Source organism: Saccopteryx leptura, chromosome 2, assembly GCF_036850995.1.
Source record: "Saccopteryx leptura isolate mSacLep1 chromosome 2, mSacLep1_pri_phased_curated, whole genome shotgun sequence".
In the NCBI taxonomy this organism is placed as follows: Eukaryota; Metazoa; Chordata; class Mammalia; order Chiroptera; family Emballonuridae; genus Saccopteryx; species Saccopteryx leptura.
The window spans coordinates 351,322,126-351,344,039 of NC_089504.1; the positions used below are offsets into that span (position 1 = coordinate 351,322,126).

The 21,914-nt window shown below is 40.1% G+C and overlaps 1 protein-coding gene and 1 pseudogene across 5 annotated transcripts in view; one reads left to right on the plus strand and one right to left on the minus strand.

Moving 5' to 3' along the window:
• SPAG9 (sperm associated antigen 9) overlaps window positions 1-21,914 on the minus strand; it is a 140,689-nt gene that overhangs the window by 58,567 nt on the left and 60,208 nt on the right. For all 5 annotated transcript variants that reach the window (XM_066364597.1, XM_066364596.1, XM_066364595.1 and 2 more), the window contains one exon: window positions 15,502-15,652. In XM_066364597.1, coding sequence (XP_066220694.1) covers window positions 15,502-15,652 — 151 coding nt within the window. The remainder of the gene's footprint in view (window positions 1-15,501; window positions 15,653-21,914) is intronic.
• LOC136394440 (26S proteasome regulatory subunit 4 pseudogene) lies at window positions 17,164-18,537 on the plus strand (annotated as a pseudogene).

Genomic DNA, 21,914 nt, shown 5'->3' on the forward strand with positions numbered 1-21,914 from the left:
GGTCCCAGGTTAGAAACCCTGAGGTTGCCGGCCTGATATCAGGCTCATCAGCTTGAGCACAGGGTTGCTGGCTTGAGCAAGGGGTCACTGGCTCTGCTATAGCTCCCCCCTATCCCACCCTGGGTCAAGGCACATATGAGAAAGCAATCAATGAACAACTAAGGTAACACAACGAAGAATTTATGCTTCTCATCTCTTTCCCTTCCTGTCTATCTGTCCCTATCTGTCCCTTTCTCTGTTTCTGTCACAATAAATAAATAAGTAGTGTTATGTTGGTTCTTCTAACAGCAGGGTTAATTCATCTTTATGTTATCATTTACAAATTCACAATCCTTGAAGGTTAAAAATACAAAGTACCTTTAAAAATTAATATCAAACAGTTCACGCTCCTGATGAATAGTGTTGATGAACAGCAATTAAACCCATCAGGATGGTGAATTCAGAAAGCCCTAGACTAAGAATATCAAGTTGATCTACGCTGGGAAAATATGTGTGGAAGCTATTTGAAAATATTACTTTTAGGTCAGTTGTGCATTTGTCATTCACCTCTTAAATAAAAGTTGAGAAATGAGCTACTCTTCCCCTTTTCATCTCACCCCCAAGGTCTAGTTATTTTTATTATTTAAAAAGATTACTTAGCAATTAGAGTTCATAATATAGTTCATGGCAAAAGTCCTCCTTCCCAGGTCCATCTAGGGCAGGGGTCCCCAAACTTTTTACACAGGGGACCAGTTCACTGTCCCTCAGACCGTTGGAGGGCCAGACTATAAAAAAAACTATGAACAAATTCCTATGCACACTGCACATATCTTATTTTAAAGTAAAAAACAAAACAGGAACAAATCCAATATTTAAAATAAAGAATAAGTAAATTTAAATCAACAAACTGACCAGTATTTCAATGAGAACTATGCTTCTCTCACTGACCACCAATGAAAGAGGTGCCCCTTCGGAAGTGCGGTGGGGGCCGGATAAACGGCCTCAGGGGGCCGCATGCGGCCCGCGTGCCATAGTTTGGGGACCCCTGATCTAGGGTATGAAATAAACTAACCAGAACAGAGCTCAACCTAAAACAGGAAAAGGACTATGACTGTGAACCCAGAACAGGGAAAAAAATCTCGAGGTTCAGGGTTACAAGGAAATAAAAATTAGGATCAACTTAGAAGAATATGATGTTTTAAATTTGTGTTAGGCTATCCAGATAACATAAAATGTATTTCTCTGAACTTACCCATTTATACTTTTATCACATAAAAATACAGTGTGTCTATAAAGTCATGGTGCACTTTTGACCGGTCACAGGAAAGCAACAAAAGACGATAGAAATGTGAAATCTGCACCAAATAAAAGGAAAACCCTCCCAGTTTCTGTAGGATGATGTGGCAGCATGTGCACATGCACAGATGATGACATAACACCGTGTATACAGCGGAGCAGCCCACGGCAATGCCAGTCAAGATGTGGACAGTACAGAGGAAAGTTCAGTGTGTTCTGTGGCTTGCTAAATTCGAATCCGTGACCAAAGTGCAACGTGAATATCGGCACGTTTATAACGAAGCGCCACCACATAGGAATAACATTACTTGGTGGGATAAGCAGTTGAAGGAAACCAGCAGTTTGGTGGAGAAACCCCGTTCTGGTAGGCCATCAGTCAGTGATGAGTCTGTAGAGGCTATACGGGATAGCTACCTAAGGAACCCTAAAAAAATCTGTGCGTGAGACCACATCAAACTGCACTGAATAGGTATGAAACTGGGAGAGTTTTCCTTTTATTTGGTGCAGATTTCACATTTCTATCGTCTTTTGTTGCTTTCCTGTGACCGGTCAAAAGTGCACCATGACTTTACGGACACACTGTATTTTACACTCATTAAAATAGCTCATTGTGTGGGCTGTACTATGACAACTGGTTACCAAGGATACAGCATGACTGCTGAGGAAGGAAAAGGTCTGAATTTTAGGGGGGAAATTTCAAAAGATTTATTTCTCCTTGGTCACCCAGACAGGTGACATCAAGTTTCTAAGGATAGCACTAAGATGGAAAGTTGCTGCTATAGTATTTGGCCAGAGGATGCAACATTCCTGTGGAAGACATTATGAAATTCAATCATTGATAATGCCTCCAACTAAAGCTAAAAGACAAGCCTAAATATTATATTAACCTGTTGGAAGATGAAATAGATATCACTTGTAGTCAACAGTAAGCTCATAGACACTATGTGCACAACAAGGGCAAATTCTTCCTAGGACCTAAGTGGAAACTGGAAGCATTTATATGAATTTCTCAATATAATATTAAAGTGGAGTTGCACATTATTATTTCACTTTTAATCAGTGGCTTCTGATTAAAATATGAAAATTTTTTACATATTGGAGGCTTCTGGAAACCTCCAATGCCTATTTTATGCCAATTGTACTGTTTTAGATAATAGTCTTGAGTACAAATGCTGCTTTATTTACCTGAAGATCACCAGCCTATCAATTCCAATTGCCTGATGTCATTAAGATATCCTCTTCAATGGCACAAGTGGGTTCCAAACATGGATATTTACAGGGTCGTCAAATCTCTGAAACATGTACTTATTTTGTAATCCCATTTCCCCCTGCAATCCTTAAGTAACATTGTAGGCTGTGTATGTCACTGGAGAATATCCACAAAAAGCAGGGACCTGCTGGCCAGTTGGCTCAGTGGTAGAGCATCGGTCTGGCGTGCAGGAGTCCCGGGTTCGATTCCTGGCCAGGGCACACAGGAGAAGCGCCCATCTGCTTCTCCATCCCCCCCTCTCCTTCTTCTCTGTCTCTCTCTTCCCCTCCCGCAGCCAGGCTCCATTGGAGCAAAGTTGGTGCGGGTGCTGAGGATGGCTCCATGGCCTCTGCCTCAGGCACTAGAATGGCTCTGGTTGCAACAGAGCAACGCCCCAGATGGGCAGAGCATCGCACCCTGGTGGGCATGCCGGGTGGATCCTGGTCAGGCACATGCGGGAGTCTGTCTGACTGCCTCTCCATTTCCAACTTCAGGAAAAAACAACAACAACAACAACAAAAAAAAAGCAGGGACCTAATCTGGAATTTTAATGCTACAACTATAAAGGAATGGCAATCCTATGCCTGTTCGAGTTGTACATTAAGAGAACAGGTGTCATTCAAAGATAATACACAAATAGGCAACAAGCAAAGCATATGAAAAGATGCTCAATATTACTGGTCATCAGAAAAATGTAAATCAAAACCACAATGAGACCTCTCCTCACACCCATTAGAATAGCTACTATACCCATTAAAAAAATAAGTAAATAACAAGCATTATTAAGGTGAATGGATAAACAAAATGTGGTATATACATACAGTGAAATATTATTCAGCCTCAAAAAAGGAAGAAAATCTGACCTGAAAAATGTATAATTCGGTGAACCATGTCAACCCAATAAATAAAAATAAAAATAATTCTTTTAAAAAAGGAAGAAAATTCTGTTACATACTACAATGTGGATGGGCCTTGAGGACATTACATTAAGTGAAATACACCAGTCACAAAAAGACAAATACTGCAGAATTCCACTTATGTGAAGAAGCATCCAAGTAGTCAAATTCATAACAACAGAAAGTAGAGAGGTGGTTACTGGGGCCAGGAGGAGAGGAAAGGGGGAGTTGTGGTTTATCAGGTATAATACAGAGTTTCAGATTTGCAGGACAAAAGTTTCAGCAATATCAAGATTGAGACGTCACTATGTGGATCATGTCTCCCCTAATATTTTATCAATAAGCAGCTCATCACTTCACCCTTTTTCAGTCACACACTCAGTGAGATCTGCCTGACTCCATCTGAAATAAGATGAAGGGCAAGCAACTCTGTTACATGGGTTTATCTTTTGGATTCAATGATTTTAGGCCTAAAGAAAAGAAAGTAGAGACAAAAGTACAAAAGTAACTTAGTCCTATATATCCCACTAGTTATTACCTTACACTTTAAATCGGTGTTTCCCAACATGGGGCCCACGCCCCACAGGGGGGCAATTCGATAGTTAAGGGGGGCAATTTGAAAATGGACTCGACACAACTTTAACTCTTTCGCCCCGGGCCATTTAAATGCAATGCTAGATATCGGTGCCAAATTTAACAAAAAATGCAATTCTTAAATAATTGCGGTAAATAATTATTAAGTATAATTTCGTTTGACGAGACCAAAATATCAACTGGGTGATTGGCGTCGTCAAGTAAACTTCGTCCTGGGTTCACCACGGAGCGTGCCGTCTGCTGCGGGGAACCCTGGACGTTTTAAAAACTCACTAAACAATGCAGTTATTCTCACCTAATTGGCCCATCGCAACTTCTGTAGTGTTTCACATCATTCAGTTGGTGTTAATTTGAAATAAGTGTCAGTCAAAACTGTTGTAAAAGCTCGTTGATTTAATAAATATACATATATATATTGTATAGATATAATTGGTATTTGATTTTATTTTTATCAATATTAAACTCTTTATTAAGTACTTCTTGCAGCGGGGCTAGAAAGCACTAATATTTTATAAATATTATTGGGGCTATAATAGTGCATGCACGACAATTTTAATTTTAGAAGCATAACTTTCCAGAAAATTTTGTCAAGTGAAAAAAATATAGATACCTTTTGATTTGCAGTGGTAGTGTAGTAAATGTGTTATATACATTTAAATAAATATGAATTTTTAGTATATGTTTACTTTATGTCACATTGAATATATTTTAACACATATTTTAATATTAGTTTTTAATTGATCTTATTTTTATTTCTTATAGCCCATAGTAAAATGAGTGGTGCAAGCAAGAAAAAACTCGTCAATATTTGGAGGAATATTTAAAATTTGGGTTCATACCCGCTGTTCACGATGAGCGGATTCCTTTTTGTCTTTTATGCCAGCAATGCTTGACCAACAAATCAATGAAATGAGGTCGTCTTGAGGCGCATTTGAAGGCGAAACATAGTGCTCATATTAATTCAGATTTGAGTTACTTTAAAACTTTAAAGAAAAATTTTGAAAAAAGAACATTAAAGCCTCTATTTACTGCTCATACTTCAACTAATAATCGTGTTCTTGAGGCTAGTTATCAAATTTCTTTATTCATCACTAAAACTGGAGAAAATCACACTATAGAAGAGAATTTAATAAAACCGTCAATATCAGCATTTCTTAAAATGGTTCTTGAAAAAGATGACAAAGATGTAAAAGCTATGCCACTCAGTGACAATACTGTTAGCAGAAGAATAGACGAAATGAGTGAGGATATTGAAAAACAACTTATTGAAAAGCTGAAAACAAGAAAATTCTCCTAGCAAATGGATGAATCAACTTTGAGAGACAGTGAGGCAGTATTGATAACTTACGTAAGATATATTGATAAAGGACATTTTGCTGAAGAAATGTTGTTCTGTAAAAGATTAGAAAGCACCACTACCTCCAAAGATATATATAATAAGCTAAAAAACTACTTAGATGTCAATGATATACCAATGAAAAATATAACATCTTGTGCTGCAGATGGTGCTCCCAATATGATGGGCAAGAAAAATGGCTGCTTAAAATTGAGGAAAGATGCGAATCCAGAAATGATTCTTGTGCATTGTGTTATTAATAGGGAAAACTTGGTAGCTAAAAACATCTCGCCTGTTCTGAATGAAGTATTACATACAGTAATAAAGTGTGTTAATGCTATTAAAGCTAGTGCCAAATGTGAGCGTCTTTTCAAGCTATTTTGTGAAGAACAAAATGAAGACCATGTGAGACTTTTACTTCATTCTGAAGTCAGATGGCTATCTAAAGGAAACTGTTTGAAAAGATTTATGGAACTGTTTGATACTCTTAGTGATTTTTTAAGCGACAAACCTGAAATGAAGTATCTGTTAACAATAGATGGTAAAGCATTTGTGAGTTATTTAGCCGATATCTTTGAAAAACTAAATATATTAAATAAGCAACTTCAAGGAACAAATAAAACTTTTGTCGATGCAAAAGCAAAGATATTTGGTTTCATTACCAATATTGAGTTATGTCAGAAACATATTAACAACAAAAACTTTTTTTTTTTTTGTATTTTGTATTTTTTTTTCTGAAGCTGGAAACGGGGAGAGACAGACAAACTCCCGCATGCGCTCGACCGGGATCCACCTGGCACACCCACCAGGGGCGATGCTCTGCCCCTCTGGGGCGTCGCTCTGCCGCAACCAGAGCCACTCTAGCGCCTGGGGCAGTGGCCTAACAACAAAAACTTTAAACAGTATCATTGGCTCCAAAAATGTGAAGTAACTGATACCGCTTTACTTGTTATTGTCAATCATTTGAATATTCTATCGGCTGATTTAAAAGAAAGATTTTCTGATTTAAAACAAATTGATTTCCCAACATGGATGATGCAGCCAATGTTAATGGATTTGTCTGATATATCAAATATGCAGTATCAAGAAGAACTCACAGAGTTGCAAAATGATGAGTCAGTTAAAGCTTTATTTAATATCAAAGGAGCGATGGCATGGCTTTGTGAGGAAACAGAAATCAAATACCCAAATTCAACCAAATGTGCAAGAAAACTATTGCTACCGTTTCCATCTTCATTTTTAACTGAATGTGGATTTAGTGCTATAAATGATTTACTAGTAAAAAAAAGAAATCGGCTGGATATAACACAACGTGGAGACTTGAGACTAAAGCTAACCAAATTGGAACCTAATATAAAATCTCTGTGCAGCAAGCATCAAGCGCAAGGATCACACTAAATTAAAATAATAAATTAATATAGAAAAATCTGTATTAAAATTATTTGGAATTTAAATTTCTGTTTTTCATTATATGTTTTGAAATTTTACTTACTGTGTTTTGTTAACAATTCATAGTGATTTCTTCCTAGAACCTATCATTTATGTTTATTAAGTGAACAAATCAATTTTTTAATGTTAAAAATTATGTATGTTACATAGGGGGGGACATAAAAATTTTAGAAAGGTTAGGGTGGGGCATGGCACAAAAAAGGTTGGGAAACACTGCTTTAAATTGTTGACATTACTTTCTCCCCAAAAGTTAAATGGCTAAAGCAGTGGTTCTGATTTACAACCTCTTCTGATTTACAACTCTCTGGCATAACTGAATCACAAAATTCCGTGTGTGCATGTATTTTGTGGAGTTTCACAGCTTCAATTTAATTCCTAGCAGGAGTCTGTGCCCCAAAGAAACAATGAGAACAAACTGTAAGTCTAGACACAGCTGGACGAAATACACCTAGATGTAAATTACGCTGTCAGCTGAAGAAAACTCCCACCCTTCAAGGATATATGCATGTCCTAACCGGAGGATATTTCTGAAGAAGATATACGGCTTCACTGTCACCTGTTTCACTGTTACAGACCTGCCTGTTCAGGGGCTTCCCTGGACCGGGATGAACGCTGACCTGGTGGGTAGATGTCTTATTTGTCTTTCTATCCCAGTGCCCAACACAGCAAGCCTGAAATGAAGTAGGCTCTCAACAGATGCTTGCTGGGGGAGGTGAATGGTGCCGATTGGGGCTGAGGAATCTGTTCAACTAGGGAGGCAGCCCAGGGTAAAATGACACTCTGGGCTGTCTCCAGGGTACACACATATTACATTCTGTCCTGAGGAAGATCTGTGTGCAAAGCATACTAGTTTTCTTAACTAGAGCTGTATAAATGTGTAATGTCTAAGCTGCATTTCTACATGATTTACTGTATTTTCTCTCCCTTATTTCAAAATGCTGGCTTCAGATTATAGATTACAGTAAAGCCATGGCAACCACTGCAGAGGAAATAACTTTCATTTGTATTGCAGTGAATAATAATATCATACTCCCCCAAACTGAGTATCTGGTATTCTAAGAATACCAGTTGAAGAGTGACCAATGGTCAGTCACTTTCATTTACTTTTTGCATAAAGTTTTGAAACACTGTGCTCACTTCCTTCTTTACAGGGACAGAGAGAGAGAGAGTCAGAGAGAGGGATAGTTAGGGACAGACAGACAGGAACGAAGAGAGATGAGAAGCATCAATCATCAGTTTTTTCGTTGTGACACCTTAGTTGTTCATTGATTGCTTTCTCATATGTGCCTTGACCACGGGCCTTCAGCAGACTGAGCAACCCCTTGCTTGAGCCAGCGATCTTGGGTCTAAGCTGGTGAGCATTTTTTTTTTTTTTTTTTTTATTTTGCTCAAGCCAGATGAGCCCGTGCTCAAATTGGCAACCTCGGGGTCTCGAACCTGGGTCCTCGGCATCCCAGTCCAACGCTCTATCCACTGTGCCACCGCCTGGTCAGGCTCACTTCCTGTTCTAGAGCCTTCAGAGCTCAGGACAACTGCTGGCCTGGTAAGAGGGACAGATTATAAGAGAAAAATACCATGTATCGACTAATGTTAGCATATTTCTAAGTAGCTTTAACTTCTACTACTTTAGGATGACAAGCACCACCTTACTATATCTATAATGTTAAAATGAGGGGTTGGGGGTTTTGTTTTACTTTGACCTAAAATCACTTCCTTAATTTAAGACTCTATTTTAAGCTATATCATGGTTCAGAAGTCACCACATGAATGTCTTACCATATATTTTACCAAACAGTAGCTCATTACTTGACCTTTTTTCTATTCATGCAACTCTATGAAATCTTCCTGAAATTTATGCTAGTTATACTGAATATTTAACAAACTGAACACTGCAGTTTAGCACACATGGAAATGTTTACTGCACCTTCCTTTCTCCCCCACATCATTTCTGAAACTCTTACATAAACACTAATAATCAAAGGACAACCAAAATTCAAATCCTTTTCCACAAAACCCTGTTTATGCATGTCTTTTATTTCTATCTGCACACTTGTCCTCTATGAGACAAAAGTATTTCTCTTAAAAACACCAAGCACCTGACCAGGTGGTAGTGCAGTGGATAGAGCGTTGGACTGGGATGCGGAAGGACCCAGGTTCGAGACCCCGAGGTGGCCAGCTTGAGCGCGGGCTCATCTGGTTTGAGCAAAGAACACCAGCTTGGACCCAAGTCGCTGCTCGAGCAAGGGGTTGCTCGGTCTGCTGAAGGCCCGCAGTCAAGGCACATATGAGAGGGCAATCGATGAACAACTAAGGTGTTGCAACGAAAAACTGATGATTGATGCTTCTCATCTCTCTCCGTTCCTGTCTGTCTAATCCCTATCTATCCCTCTCTCTGACTCTCTCTCTGTCCCTGTGGAAAAAAAGAAGAAAACACCAAGCAACTTCAAGTTTTAAATAATCTTGGCCTGCCTAATCGGTGGCAGTGCAGTGGTCCCCAGTTAGAACTCCAGCTTGAGCACAAGGTCATAAACTTGAGTCCAAGGTCGCTGGCTTGAACAAGGGGCACTGGCTCAGTTTGAGGCCCCTGGTCAAGGCACATATGAGAAGCAATCAATGAATATATAAAGTGAAACAACTATGAGTTAATGCTTCTCATCTCTGTCCTGCCTCTTTCTCTCACTTCCTTCCTTCCTTTCAAATAAAAATAAATAAGCCTGACCAGGAGGTGGCGCAGTGGATAGGACATCAGCCTAGGATGCTGAGGACCCAGGTTCCAAACCCTGAGGTCGCCGGCTTGAAAACTCCAGGCAAGCTTGCCTAGTTTGGTCAAGGCATATACAAGAAGCAATCAATGAACAACTGAAGTGAAACAACTACGAGTTGATGCTCCTCATTCTCTCTCTCTCCCTTGCTCTCTAAAACTCAATAAAAACTTTTTAAAAAATGAGAGTACACAACTAAGTGAAACAAGTTGATGTTTCTCTCCCCCCCCAAAAAAAATCAATGGAAAAAATTTAAATGATACAGGAATAAGGTTCAGCTACTACAGAGATTCAAGTTTGAGAAAACTAAAGCAATAGGAACAATTTCAAGAACTTAACCACAAATGGAGGAGGATGAAAAATTCTTCTGGACAAGAATGCTGGCTCTGTTCAGACACTTCCTGTTCTGCATGCTAAGCACATCCCCAGAAGAATGCAGCATCCATTGCTACTGGTTTTATATACCAAAGACTGCTAACAAGAGCTTTTCACAATAGTTCTACTAAAGTATTAAGTCATGTGGTTTTAAGAACTCTTGAAAATTTTCACAAGTAGGTACCAATTAGTTAAAATTGTTTTTCTCAGTTTTAAATGTCACATTCTATTAACAACAAACAACCCAAGAGACTCTTCAAAGAAAAAAAAATACTACTTTTGAAGTATATAAACACAGGCATACACTCACATGTCTCTAGGAATATGTCGGGGCACATATATATATATATGTATATATATAGGTATATATACTATATACACATATGTGTACATGTGAAACTGGATGAAACCTGTGAAATCATTGCCAAACTGATACCAACCAAGATCTAGATAAAGCAGGAACACTTTATTTATGAGATATTTGCAATGAACCTTGAACCAGTTCATTTTCTCTCTGTCCATACTTGGGCATCTGGGAGGGATATGTACACTCTAAACTTAGAAAGAATAAAGAATCCCACAGCATTCCAGTGCAGGGACAAGTGGCTGCCATCCCTTTGGCAGGTGATGTGGCAACAGCTATCAAAATCTTAAAGACTTGTTTTTATCCTGCTATCCCACCTATGGAAATCATAAATACAATTACAAAGCTACACAACTATCTACTGCAGCACTGAGTAAAAGCAAGACTAGGAAACACTGAGGTGTCCCATCAACAGAGTAGATTTTAATTGCAGGTGGGATATACGATCTCCCCCTGCCCTTCCTGTACCTTTCTGATGAATCATCTTCCTTCACACCCTTGTTTTAAATTTCTATCTATTGGACTCTTCTAAACCTACAAACAACCAAGTCTCTCCCATTGTAAGAGTACTTTTCCCTCCACCCTGCCAATTTAACATCCTTTTCTCCTCCCACTATAACAGCTTTCTTGAGTAATCTATACTTTCTATTTCCTTCTTTCAGAATTCACATCGACTCTCTTTATTGGCCCTGCAACTCAAATTGCTCAAACCTGCACCTACAGCCTGACCAGGAGGTGGCGCAGTGGACAGAGCGTTGGACTGGGATGCTGAGGACCCAGGTTTGAGACCCCAAGGTCACCAGCTTGAGTGTGGGCTCATCTGGTTTGAGCAAAGCTTACCAGCTTGAGCCCAAGGTCGCTGGCTCAAGCAAGGGGTCACTCAGTCTGCTGTAGCCCCCTGGTCAAGGCACATATGAGAAAGCAATCAATGAACAACTAAGGTGCTGCAACAAAGAATTGATGTTTCTCATCTCTCTCCCTTCTTGTCTGTCTGTCCTTATCTGTCCCTCTCTCTGACTCTGTCTCTGTCACAAAAACAAACAACAAACAAAAAAACACACACCTGCACCTACAAACTCAGTCCTCATCCCACCTGACCTCTCCAGACAGCTGACTCTGCTAACAACTCCTTCTGTTTTACCTTCGCTTGCAGGGGTGCTATCTCTTGTGGCCTCTCCTCACTGCCAGTACACAGTCCCCGCCCCTGCCAATGCCCTTCTCTCTCCCTGCACACCTTCTGCCTCCCCATTCTAGACTGCCCCACTCCACTCCAGGAGGATTCTGCAAGAGGAAGCATCCGGCTTCCTCACCTGCTCAGACTGACACTATGCCTTACACCTTTCCTTGGGGAGATCCTCACGACCCTGTTCAGGATGTGACATAAGTCCAAGCCAAGCTGTCCCTCTGCAGGGATGTCCTTCACACTCCTGGAGCCCTGACTGTCTAAAGCAGGCTATCCCCACATGGGTACCCTCCTAACCTTGCTCAGGTTGCGACACTTACCCCCATGCCACTGCGTGGAAACTTACCACGCTTTGCTCAACCTAGTAGCTTTAAGACTGAAATATATAGCCCTGGCCTGTAAGCTTGGTTAGAACATTGTCCCAAAATGCCAACGCTGCAGATTCAATCCCTAGTCAGGGCACACATAAGAATCAACCAATGAATGCACAAATAAGTGGAACAACAAATCAATGTCTCTCTCTAAAATCAATAACTTTTTTTTTTGAAAACTGAAATGTGCAGAAAGAGAAAGGACAGCTAGTGTACTACACCTTCTTAGTAACTACAGCTTCATAGTAGTCACGATGTCTAGGAGGACAAGTTCTTGTTCCTCTTCAGGACTGTGGGTTGTTCTTGGCCTTCGGTTCTCTAGTTCCTTCCTGATCTTCAGCTTGTTCATGAATACAATTTAACTGGATGAACAACCCTACCTTAACATGCTTGCCCTGAAACACTCACTCCTCCAGACCTTCCCAGGCATGTGCACATCCCTTACATCAAGGTACAAGTCGCTTCTCTGAGAGGCCTTCTCTCACCATCCTAAAATAAGTGCCCCTCCCTACTAATTAATCTCTATCCCTTATCTTGCTTTCTTTTAATAGTACGTAACAATACTTGAAATTCCATCACGACATTTATTTACTTGTTTATTGATCCTCTCCCATAAGAATACGATAAATTAAGGAATAATGTGTAGGAATACTTCTTTTTCAGGACAACGTGGACATTTCCCCAGGTGCACATCACTGGCAGATTCTCCAGAACCTGAAGCTATAACCTTATTGACTACAAATCTCATACAGTGAGAAATTTGCAATATAGCAACAAAGAAGGTCCCTAACTTTAGAGTGACTGCCAAATGCCCTTGACCACCATTCTTCTTCCACAAAGTTTCCTATAGTTCTGTTTCGTTGGTTATAACCCATTATGTGGTTTTCTCACAGAATATTTTCATTTTAACCTTAGTTCACAAAAAAAATTGTGCTGGTAAAATTATTATTACTATTCTCACCTTCAGTATTTTTATAATGAAGGCAAAGCATGCCCTAGATATAGCTAGTTGTCCCCAAAGTTCTCAGAGAAATAAAAGTTGTAAAATACTTTAAATTAGAGCTCATCTGGTCCAGTTTCTGTCACACACAGAAACCAAGACTAGTGGGTTCATGTGACGCAGGCCCAAGGGAACTCTAAACTGACTCCCAGACTTTCATAAGGTTAGAGAAAGACATCTGTTTAATAACAAAGGCTTGGGGGAGTGATACACTATGGCCTAATTATTAGAAATACTCTACAAACTCAACTTTTGCCAAATGGAATGCACCACTCTGTTCCTGAAAATCATTACCTACTGAATCTTTCTCCCATTTAGTGGCTCCATATTCAGAGTGGTGTGAGATAGGACTTTACTTTAAAAACTCTCTAGTGAGTACTTGCCTTAGTATCTCTGGAAGGACACAGAAAATACCTATGTGTAGGTCCATATTAATAGTCTGTTAATCAGTTTATAACTTGCCAGAGTAAAGTTCTTTAATAGCTTGTCACTGGATTAAATAAGAAAATTATAACAATCTTCTCTTAAGGTGCCTTTTGGATAGTTATTAAAATACTTTTGCCATATGGTATACATTTTTGATATAAATATAACCCTCCTACTTAATTTTGTTTTGGGAAAGGGCACAGCAAGTAGGCGACTGAGAAATGGGTGTTTTAGATCTAGTACAACTACAGGCAGGCAGAAAAAGCCAGGGTGGCAGAGGACTAAAGGAGGCCAGTTTCCTGGTGGCATCACTGTGGATGGACACTGAGAAGCTGCATGATTAGCTTTTAACCAACTGAGCAACAAGCAAAAGAGAAGGGAAAAAGGGTGAGGTCAGTCTTACTGTTAAAAATAGTGTTCATGGGAAGAAAAGCTATCAAATATTTATTGACTGCTTAGTGGTTAGAGCACATTTCAAAGGTCAATGGAATGATTCTAAATGCTTCCACCTTCTAGAGCTGAGAAAGAGACCATTTGTATTATCCTGAGGAGTCTTTCTAATATCTAAAACAATGCATTTAGCAAACATGTGCTGAGTGGCCACTATGGGCTGCTAGGCATTCTTCTAAGAGCTAGGGATACAGCAATAAGTAAATTGCATGGATTTTTGTTCTTAGTGGAGAGAAACTGACAAAGTCAGTAGGTAAATGATTTAGTATTTTAGAAGTAGCCTAAGAGCCATCTTCAAGTATTAGACTATGATAAGTACTTTGACAATTCATTTGTATTCATTATGGGTGGGCCTATTTAGTTTATGACAGAGTAGATTTTATAATGTAAAAAGGTTCTTTTTAATTAACATGTCCTTTACAAGTATTCCACTTTACAAGTTACAGAATATAACTTTAATATTTTTTTAAAAAACCCAATTATTAGTATATCTCTACTCCTAGAGAACATTATTTATATATTATACCATATATTTTATGGTTATCTTATATTTATAACTTATTTGATGACAAGTTCTTTTTTTTTAAGATTTTACTTATTAATTTGAGAGAGAGAGAGAGAGAGAGAGAGAGAGAGTGTGTGTGTGTGTGTGTAGGAGGAAGGGGCAGGAAGCATAAAGTCACAGTTGCTTCTCCTATGTGCCCTGACTGGGAAGGCCCAGGGGCCTCACCAACCTCAGCACTTCAGGTTGACGCCCCACCCACTGCGCTACCATGGATCAGGCATGATGACAAGTTCTTGATCAAGAATATAATCTGCCTGACTGGTGATGGCGCAGTGGATACAGCATCAACCCTGGATGCTGAGGGCCCCCAGTATGAACCCCCAAGGTCACCAGCTAGAGCACAGGGTTACTGGCTTAAGCGTGCGATCCTAGACATGATCCTAAGGTCACTGGCTTGAGCCCAAAGTCGCTGGCTTGAGCAAGGGGTCACTGGCTCAGCCTGAGCCACCCTGGTCCAGGCACATATGAGAAGAAATAACAAAACAACTACAAGTTGATGCTTCTTATCTCTCTCCCCTCCTGTATCTCTCTCAAAAAAAGAAAGAAGAGCCTGACCTGTGGTGGCGCAGTGGATAAAGCGTCGACCTGGAATGCTGAGGTCGCCGGTTTGAAACCCTGGGCTTGCCTGGTCAAGGCACATATGAGAGTTAATGCTTCCAGCTCCTCCCCTCCCCTTCTCTCTCTCTGTCTCTCCCTCTCCTTTCTAAAATGAATAAATAAAAAAAATTTTAAAAAAAAAAGAAAAAAAGAAAGAAGAGAGAGAACATAATCCATGATGAATTGAGACCAGGCCTTTTAGTGAAAACCAATGTACTTTTAGATATCACTTTACTAGGGGTTTTGAGGAAGGAACCAGTTTTTTGAGAAGTGAAGCCCTACTGAACTATGAAGCTTCCAACAGTGAACCCAGGATCCCAGGGCTATCGGGCAGCAGTGATTTTCAATTCAAAAAACCCCCTTCTACATTTATTTAAAGTCGCCTAAATCAAATAGAAGTTTTAGTCATTAGTAACATCAATAACTTGAAAAAGAACAGTAAAAACTAAAACTCTTTGGGAAGAGCTCATTTTAAAAAAAAGACATGTTTTACAAACTAAAATGTATACAAACTATTTCATTTTATTCTGTTTTCGTTGTCTAGGACTTCAATTTGGATAAGAAAACTTTTTAAATGTAAATTGAAAGTTTCAGCAGAATAAAGCTTACCTTCAGGCTGGTGTGGGACCGTGGCTGATTTAATTCCTGAAATTTCCATTGCTCTGATCCAGGGGTCTCTCCACCTTTCTGAGTGTCAGGTGTAAGCAGCCCGTCTCCAGCAGGTAAAGGGAAAATCCCTAGTGATATAGGGCGTTCTTTTCTATATGAAGAGGGTTGAAAAAAATCAAGCATTTATTCACTTTTAATTTTTTTTTTTTTCCCTGAAGTTGGAAACAGGGAGGCAGTCAGACAGACTCCCGCATGCACCCGACCGGGATCCACCCGGCACGCCCACCAGGGGGGGGCGATACTCTGCCCATCTGGGGCGTTGCTCTGTTGCAACCAGAGCCATTCTAGCGCCTGAGGCAGAAGCCACAGAGCCATCCTTAGCACCCAGGCCAACTTTGCTCCAATGGAGCCTTGGCTGCAGGAGGGGAAGAGAGAGACAGAGAGGAAGGAGAGGGGGAGGGGTAGAGAAACAGATGGGCGCTTCTCCTGTGTGCCCTGGCTGGGAATCGAACCCGGGACTCCTGCATGCCAGGCTGACGTTCTACTACTGAGCCAACCGGCCAGGGCCCACTTTTAATTCTTTATTCATCACGACGATAAGTGATAAGCCTGGACTGTTATTACTTTAGAATCACTACTCTTAAATAATATTGTTTGCCAATCTAAACAAAGAGTCTTACCAAACAAAGTACAGGTTCTCAGAAGTTTAAATTAGCCTGAAGAAATCAACTAAGAAGAGTAGTAAGGAATGATTTAGGAAATTTTAATTTTTATTTATTTATTCTTTTTTTTTTTAGAGAGGAGAGAGACAGAGAGGGAGAGAGAGGAGAGAGAGACAGAGAGAGACAAGGGGGGAGGAGCTGGAAGCATCAACTCCCACATGTGCCTTGACCAGGCAAGCTCAGGGTTTCGAACCGGCGACCTCAGCATTTCCAGGTCGACGCTTTGTCCACTGCGCCACCACAGGTCAGGCTGATTTAGGAAATTTTATCAATTACTGATGAGTTCCTTGCCCAGAAAGCAGTCTGTGGTCTGAATTCACAGAGAGAATAACTGCTCAGTTTTCCTCCATGCTTAGGTTAGCGAGAGGAACTTGCAAGCTCCTACTTTGAAAGTGATGCCAACTTTGGGAGTGAGGGATTCCCAAATCCTCACACTAATCCCAGGTGTTTACCCAACCTTCTTTAGGACATGCCTTGTCTGCCCCCCCAAAAATCAACATATTCTCTAAATCAGGGCTACTGATTAAATGGTAAAAAGAGCTCAAAAATAGATAAAAAGAGTTTTATCCCCTAAAGCAAGAAAACTGTATTTTTTGTCCTGGCCAGATGGTTCCTTTGCTTAGAGCACCGTCTTGAAGAACAGAGGTTGCTGGTTTGATCCCTGGTCAGGGCACATACAAGAACAAACCCTGTTCCTGTCTCTCTCTCTCTCTCTCTCTCTCTCTCTCTCTCTCTCCCCCTTCCTCTCTTGCTAAAATCAATAAATAAAAATTATTTTAAAAATAAAACTATTTTTCTACAGAACCCATGTATAAGTTCCTTTCACAGCACCTATGAGACAACCATTGTCAGTTTTTCCAAACAAGGAGGCCAAAAAATTCTATGAAAGACTGTAGCAGTTCCATGGCTTTGTGAGAAATTTCAATGAACAAGAGTTACAATGTTAATAATTATAGAATTGCAACAAGAAACACTTCCTTTGCTGATGAACAGAAGATTCCTATTCAAAGAGGTTTTAGAGGGTAGAAACAAGCCTACCACACACAGGTCATCCCAAGTCATTAACTCAAAAGTATAAAAACTGACAACAAATGAGACAGGAAAGGCCTCCTGGGCCTCCCGGAACTGCACTTCTCCTGGTAAGGATGGAAGTTACAACAGAAACACTGACTTTATAAATAAAAGTAGCAAAATATTTATTTTGCTAAATAAGTATTTTATTCTGTAAACTCATTTTTATACCAAACAACTTAAGCCACTTTTGAAATGCTCACTTAACACAAAGAGTTTGCTCTTCCATTCCTAATGACAATCAGAAAGGGTCTGTTAAACTGTCAGAACACTTTCTTAAAAATTAGATGAAACAAAAAGGTCGAGAGACTGCATTTTATTAAGGTTGTATGCACAAGAAAATAAGACAGGACTGGATCAGTCAGAGTTAAATGTTCATCATTTCTTGACACTTGGGGTACTTTTCCTATTTGATTTGGGAGGAAAATTCGAATGCAAGTAGGCAGCTCAATGAAATACTAGATTTTAATACCAAATCCAAGTCTGTGATGATGAGCTGTCAAAAGAACCAAAGGATCCGCCAGGCACAGGTAAAACCTTACTAGCCAAAGCAGTAGCAAACCAAACCTCGGCCACTTTCTTGAGGGTGGTTGGCTCGGAGCTTATTCAGAAGTACCTAGGCGATGGGCCCAAACTCATCCGGGAATTGTTCCGAGTCGCTGAGGAACATGCACCGTCCATCGTCTTTATTGATGAAATCGATGCCATCGGGACAAAACGATACAACTCAAATTCTGGTGGTGAGAGAGAAATCCAGCGAACCATGTTGGAACTGCTGAACCAGCTGGATGGCTTTGATTCGAGGGGAGACGTAAAAGTGATCATGGCCACAAACTGAATAGAGACTCTGGATCCAGTGCTAATCAGACCAGGCCGCATCGACAGGAAGATCGAGTTCCCCCTGCCCGATGAAAAGACCAAGAAGCGCATCTTCAAGATCCACACGAGCAGAATGACGCTGGCTGATGACATGACGCTGGACAACTTGATCATGGCTAAAGATGACCTCTCTGGTGCTGACATCAAGGCAATATGTACAGAAGCTGGTGTGATGGCCTTGAGAGAACGCAGAATGAAAGTAACAAACGAAGACTTCAAAAAATCTAGAGAAAATGTTCTTTATAAAAAGCAAGAAGGCACCCCCCGAGGGGCTGTATCTCTAGCAGAGCACAGCTGCTTTCAAGGAGCCGGCTGTGCCTGGCCTGGGGAGGGGGTTGGGGGCCTGGGAGCCTGGTCCAGTTGATCTCCATTAGCAGCACGTTCTGTGCCCTGGACCTGTCTGAGCATCGCTGTAGGACGGCTGCGTGCAGTGCTCCATTCCCAATAAAGCCAGTTCTTTCTCAAAAAAAAAAAAAAAAAAAAAAAAAGAACCAAAGGAGCCTGACCAGGCGGTGGCGCAGTGGATAGAGTGTCAGACAGGGATGCAGAGGACCCAGGTTCGAGACCCCGAGGTCAACAGCTTGAGCGCGGGCTCATCTGGTTTGAGCAAGGCTCAAGGCTCAACAGCTTGAGACCGAGGTCGCTGACTTGAACAAGGGGTCTTTCAGTCTGCTGTAGCCCCCCGGTCAAGGCACATATGAGAAAGCAATCAATGAACAACTAAGGAGCTGCAATGAAGAATTGATGTTTCTCATCTCTCTCCCTTCCTGTCTGTCTGTCCCTATCTGTCCCTCCTCTGTCTCTGCCAAAAAAAAAAAAAAAAAAAAAAAAAGAACCAAAGGATAAAAATCAATGTAACTTGTCACCTATTCTGTTCATACTACTTATCCCCAAATAGTTCACCAATAAAGTCTTCATAATTTCAGGGCATAAAGAGGCAATATTTATTACATCCTTATTAGATAACATAGTACATATTTTACACATACCTACTTCCACGTATCATAGAACCTATCCTTTCTTGAAAATGACCCTTTTCTACAACTTCTCTGCTGCTCTGATTTAAAAATATTCTTTCTTTCATCAAATAATGATAGTAACTAAAAAGTGAGTTTTTTAATATTCATCCTTGTGACAATAAAAAGTTGTTGACCTGATGTTTATCCCTCAGTTTGGGGGGAACATATTTTGGGAACTGAAAATCTAAAGTGCTAAGAGCTACTAGATAACTTTTTTAAAAAAAAATCTATCTTAGCCTGACCAGGCGGTGGCGCAGTGGATAGAGCTTCAGACTGGGATGCAGAGGACCCAGGTTCAAGACCCCGAGGTCGCCGGCTTGAGCGTGGGCTCATCTGGTTTGAGCAAAAAGCCCACCAGCTTGAACCCAAGGTCGCTGGCTCCAGCAAGGGGTTACCCGGTTTGCTGAAGGCCCGCAGTCAAGGCACATATGAGAAAGCAATCAATGAACAACTAAGGTGTCGCAATGAAAAACTAATGATTGATGCTTCTCATCTCTCTCCATTCCTGTCTGTCTGTCCCTGTCTATCCCTCTCTCTGTCTCTGTAAAAAATAAAAATAAATAAAAAAAATCTATCTTAATAATGTAAGCTAAAAAGTGACAGGGAATTTAATAAAGTTTAATGAAAATCTAACCTAAATGCAACGAGGAAGATATTACAGACTTCATGTGAATCCACCACACTACTAACAAATATCCAAATATAGGCTGGCCATTAGAATTATCTTCCTATATGAATGACAACACACTCACTTTCACATGCATCAAATACTGAAAAAGTATAAAACGATTGTGGGAAGGAGTATGCTGAGGATCCAAGTTTTAATTTCCTATTCCTGTTAATTATAAGAATTATTCACACCTCGCCTGACCAGGCGGTGGCACAGTAGGTAAAGCGTCAGACTGGGATGCGGAAGATCCAGGTTCGAGACCTCGAGGTCGCCAGCTTGAGTGTGGGCTCATCTGGTTTGAGCAAAAAGCTCACCAGCTTGAGCCCAAAGTCACTGGCTCAAGCAAGGGGTTACTCGGTCTGCTGAAGGCCTGTGGTCAAGGCACATATGAGAAAGCAATCAACCAACAACTAAGGTGTTACAACGCGCAACGAAAAACTAATGATTGCCTGACCTGTGGTGGCGCAGTGGATAAAGCGTCAACCTGGAAACGCTGAGGTTGCCGGTTCAAAACCCTGGGCTTGCCTGGTCAAGGCACATATGGGAGTTGATGCTTCCTGCTCCTCCCCCCTTCTCTCTCTCTCTCTCTCTCTTTCTCTCTCTCTCCCCTCTCTATAATGAATAAAATCTTTAAAAAAAAATAAAAAAATGAAAAATAAAAATAAAACATCATTCAGACTTAAATATAATAAAAAAAAAACAAACAAAAAACTAATAATTGATGCTTCTCATCTCTCCGTTCCTGTCTGTCTGTCCCTGTCTATCCCTCTCTCTGACTCTCTCTCTGTGTAAAAGAAAAAAATAATTATTCACACCTCTTTATCATGCTTTTATCTATCATTCAGATGCTGTTCTACAGGGAGGGAACTTTCTTCAGAGACAGGTAGCTATCTGTCAAGTGGGTCAATGATGTTCTGGGTTACATTGTTCCAATTCTTAAAAAATAATCTTTCTACATACATCTCATCTCTCCTCATATTACTGATAAATTAAATAAGAGTTAGGGGGAGAGAGAACACGCAAGCCGGTTAAATTCCTCCTTTTGAAAAGAAAGCCCCAAAAGGTGAACATTAGTTCTGTACTACGTTGGTATTCACGCTGAGTATTCTATGTATTAACTGCTTCAGTAAATTCACAGAAGAAGCCAAATGGGACACATGGAAAAATACCAAGTGGCAGATTTAAACCTTAGATGCTTCAATGCCATTACTGTCTAGAAACAAAGTTATCATCAACTATCAGAGTTCTTGTTATATTCTTTTTAAAACTACCTTAGTTCCATATATCCATTTTTTAGTTATTTACTGAAATTTTACCTTTAATGAATAAATAATTGCACAAATATGTTTTGGCTACATTAACATTTAAATTAAATAATCATTAATTAGGAAATCTACTGAAAAAATATTAATTTGTCCAATACCATGTGGCAAGCACTGAAATGGATGATTTATTTACATTATTTTATTAATCCTCATATGGAAATAGGGATTATTTCCCCAGTTTTCAGGTTCGGAAAAGTGGTGCTCAGAGATTTGAGACACTAGAAAATGGCAGAGGTAAATAAAGATTCAAAGTCAGACCCACTGGACTCCAAGGCCCATGTACTTTCCATGAAACTACCTACTTCTTGACAATTTGACCTTAATATTAAAGACTTTGCTATCTTTATTCAGAATAAAAGCAACTTTTGTGTCAAGAAACTTTCTGAACTTGCCCAGCCTGTGGTGGTGAGTGGACAGAGCTTTAACGTGGAAGGCTGGAAGGCTGAGGCCGTCAGTTCAAAACCCGGGGCTTGCCAGGTGAAGGCACAAACGAAAAGCAATCAATGAACAAGAAAAGGGAAGCAACTACATAGGCTGATTCTTCTCGTTTCCACCCTCTCCTCTCTCTATAAAATCAATAAATAAAGTCTTTTAAAAAAACCCACAAAACTCTCTAAAATTAATCATAAGTTATTTGATCAATAAGATAGCTGGAGCTAAAATAGTTCTGCTAAAAAGGGGGTACATACAAGTAACTATGAAATCTGCTTGTTTAATTTGCCATATA